We start from the raw sequence: 3465 nt of genomic DNA, 5'->3' as shown, positions 1-3465 counted from the left end.
GACAGAAAGATGATCTGTTTGTGTGGCCCGCATTACACAGGGAGACCCTGCTTCAAGAAGGGTGGGGAGGCAAGTCCGTAAAGAAACTGAGTACTAAACAGAATTGATGATCTTGCGGAAACAAGCTCACCACACGCTGACACAAGCAAGGGTTCCTCAGGTCCCCTGCCCAGAAGGTGCCCTGCACCAGCCTAGTGCTGACATCCACTGTGCCACCAGCAGGGCTGGTACTGATCCGAGCCAGGGAACCTCTCTTAATCCTGTGGACATCATGCAAGTCTTAAAATTAATCTATTAATACTTAGATGGTCTTACTGAATAATAACTTTATTAAATCCCGGAGATACTTATGAGTTAATTTTCATATAAACAGAAAGTACAAAATCTTCACAACACATGAACTGCATGTTAAAGAATGAGTGGGGCCCCACACAAAGCACCCCTCAGATGCTCAGTCCATGTCCGGAGCCTGGCCTTCCTTCACAGACCCCATCTGTGAACGGGGGCCTTGTGATATCCCCGTACAGGGCTGCAAGTTCTGCTTCCTTGTGGTTGGGACCCTCCCTTCCGCAGTGGGTATGAGAAGATGCAGACTGCAATAGACAACCAAGAGCATCCCGTCCAGAGACAGCAGCTCCCTGGGGCTGAAGTCAAACCTCAATTCGACCTCCCAAGCACCGCACAGAGTTTGTCCCACAGAAAGCACACTGAATGGATGGGTGGATGGAAAGATGGATAGATGGATAGATGGATAGATGGATGGATGGAGAGTTGGATGGAGGTAGGGAAGGAGCCACAGAGGACAGACTGTGGGGGCTATAGAAGTAAGTATGTGTGTGTGTATATATATATATATATACAGAGAGAGAGAGAGAGATAAATGGGTAGGGGAAGAGGTAGAGAAGAAGAGGTGAAGAAAACGGAGAAGAGAGAAAAGGAAAGATGTATATATGTATGCATATACATGTAGAAATGAGTGCTTTGATGAATATAAAAGGTCCCAAAGCATATGTAGTTTGACCATTTATGGACCGCAGAGAGCCAGAGCAGCTTTCTCTGGCAGAAATCCATCCCCACATTCAGTCAGCTGGACCCAAGGCATTGAAGGCAGCATGGGCAGATTACAGGCCAAGACCCACGGCGGCCACCATCTGGCCTTGGCACATCCAGCCCTGGTGCTTACCCTCCAGGAGCTCTGAAGTGACTGACAAATCCCCAGAGAAGAGACTTGTCTCCCCGAAAACCTCTGCTGTCAAGTTCTGAGGTTACAACAGGGCTGACTGTGCAACACAGATGGGTACCATGGCCGGCTCTGGGCCCATTTCCACTAAGGAAATATATTCATGATCCCTTCACATGTCCCATGCACCTCCCTACCATACTCCTGGGGAGTGGAGGCAATGGTAGTTTTAACAAACGAGCTTCTAAAGTCTTGGCTCTGCAAACAGTAGGTTCGTGAGAGTGGCTTCCATCTAGTAATTGGCTTACCCAAGCACTTTTTCAAACTCTCAGAGCCTACTAAAGGAGCCAGAGATAGGCAGATCCACACAGTCTTCAGGACCATCTTCAAGACTATTCAGGGCCACATAAAATTCTTAGGCTCGGATGCTGGTGAAGCCAGATGGACATCTGAGGAGTTAGGAGTTTGCCGCACACACTTCCGCCATGGTTCACCAACGAGCTCAGTGACAGCCACTGTCCTCTTGGCTCCTCTTCCCTCCATCTCATCCCAGGGGGGTCTCAGGGACATCCCAGCTTCCCCCTCTCTTGGGACACATTCTTGGTCACCCTGTGTCTTTTCCAGTTTTCTGGTGATCCACTCCTGAAATCAGAAAGTAACCCAAAGGCATTCACCTCAAACACTGTGATGAGGTCATGCTGGACAGTGCAGGTCTAGACACTAAGGGCCTGGGGCCACCTGGCTTGGCTTGTCCCCACACTTCACGCTGAGATTAAAGGTGCTAAGACATACTTGAACCTACCGGATAATCACACATTAGAGGGAAAGGACGCTTTGTCATGGGTGCACATACATTTACTGGATGGACTCAAAGGCTAGCAGCACTGAGAAGACCGATTATTAGCAGAGCAGAGCCAGGAAGCCACGCAGTCAGCACCAGCATTTGAGGGATGGGAAGATTCAGCCAACCGCAAGTCAGAAGACTCCAGACAGCTCAGGCTGTGTTGGGCATGCCCACACTTCCCATGTCATTATCCCTTACAGTAGTGAGCAGGATTTATGTGGTTTTCACACTGCACTGGGCGTCCAAGTCTTCTAGCGATGATGTCAACTGTGTGGGAGGGTGAGCGAGACAGGGACACCAACACCGCTTTACACGGGGGACCTGAGCATGCCATTTATGGCGTCCAAGGAGGGTCCTGAAGCCAACTCCCATAGACACCAAGGCAAAACCGTACATTTAAAGGTGGCTGGGAGTGTGTGTGTGTGTGTTGGTTTGTTCTTTCCTCTGTTTGAGACGGGGTGCTCCTGGCTGTCCTCAAACTCTCCACGAAGCTAAGAATGACCTGATCTTCCTGCCTCTACCTCTTCAGGGCTGGGCTTACAGGTGTGCTCAATCAGACCTAGCTTATACAGATCGGAGCTCCGTGTATGCTAGGCATGTTGAGCTACAGCCCGACCTAGCTCCAGTGTGTGTGAGTGAAAGATGCTCGCAGAAGCCATAGGCTATTAAATTAGAGTCCCGGTACTAGCACAGGATAGGAGGCTCTGGAGGCCCAGAACAGGACAGGCTGCTGCACTGTGACCGCTTGCCCACCAGAACCAGATCCTACTGCTGATGACACCACGTGGCCAAAGGACAAAGGAAAATCAAGCAGGAGCTAAAGGCCTCCTCCTGGCTGGCCAGGCTGCATGGTGCCCAAAGGTGCCTGGGCAGTGCAGAACTGTCCTCGGCGGTCATATTCAGAAGGGGACCCTGCATGCCGTGCTGCTGACAGACCAGGCAGGATGGATTCCTGTGACAATGCCAAGTCTGTGATGGCCAGATGCTTTATGACCGGATGTGAGGCCTGCCTGAGATGTGAGGAAATTCACATCTCACCGTGTAAGCCTGCTCAAAAGCCAGTGGCCAGGGTGGGTCCCAATGGGGAAGCTACCACTGTTGCTTTATGAAATGGACATAGTGTGCCTGGTAAAATACCTATAAAGAGCAGCCAGATGATGGCGGCACACACCTCGAATCCCAGAGCTTGGAAGGCAGAGGCAGGTAGATCTCTGTGAGTTTGAGGTCAGCCTGGAATACAGCATGAGTTCTAGGATAGCCAAGGCTGTTACAATGAAAAACCCTGTCTTGTTTACAGGCAGAGAGGCAGACAGACACCATCATCAGGACCAAAGACTATTCATGGCTCAGATGCTGGTGAAGCCAGACAGACCTCTGAGGATAAATACATATACGTGTGTGTGTGTGTGTGTGTGTGTGTGTGTGTGTGTGTGTGTGTGTG

General features: G+C 50.4%; 1 protein-coding gene across 2 annotated transcripts in view; it reads right to left on the bottom strand.

The window, feature by feature from the left end:
- Positions 1 to 292: 292 nt before the first annotated feature.
- The window catches only part of LOC129688561 (protein FAM169B-like), an 80893-nt gene continuing 77720 nt past the window's right edge, over positions 293 to 3465 (bottom strand). For both annotated transcript variants that reach the window (XM_055623468.1, XM_055623470.1), the window contains one exon: positions 293 to 1822. In XM_055623468.1, the coding sequence (XP_055479443.1) occupies positions 1577 to 1822 (246 nt within the window). In that variant the 3' untranslated portion in view covers positions 293 to 1576. The remainder of the gene's footprint in view (positions 1823 to 3465) is intronic.

The sequence above is a fragment of the Psammomys obesus genome, unplaced genomic scaffold (genome assembly GCF_907164565.1).
Source record: "Psammomys obesus unplaced genomic scaffold, mPsaObe1.curated_primary_1811, whole genome shotgun sequence".
NCBI classification, from domain to species: Eukaryota; Metazoa; Chordata; class Mammalia; order Rodentia; family Muridae; genus Psammomys; species Psammomys obesus.
The sequence above is the reverse complement of the archived record's forward strand: the minus strand, read 5'-3'. Positions and strand labels throughout refer to the sequence as shown.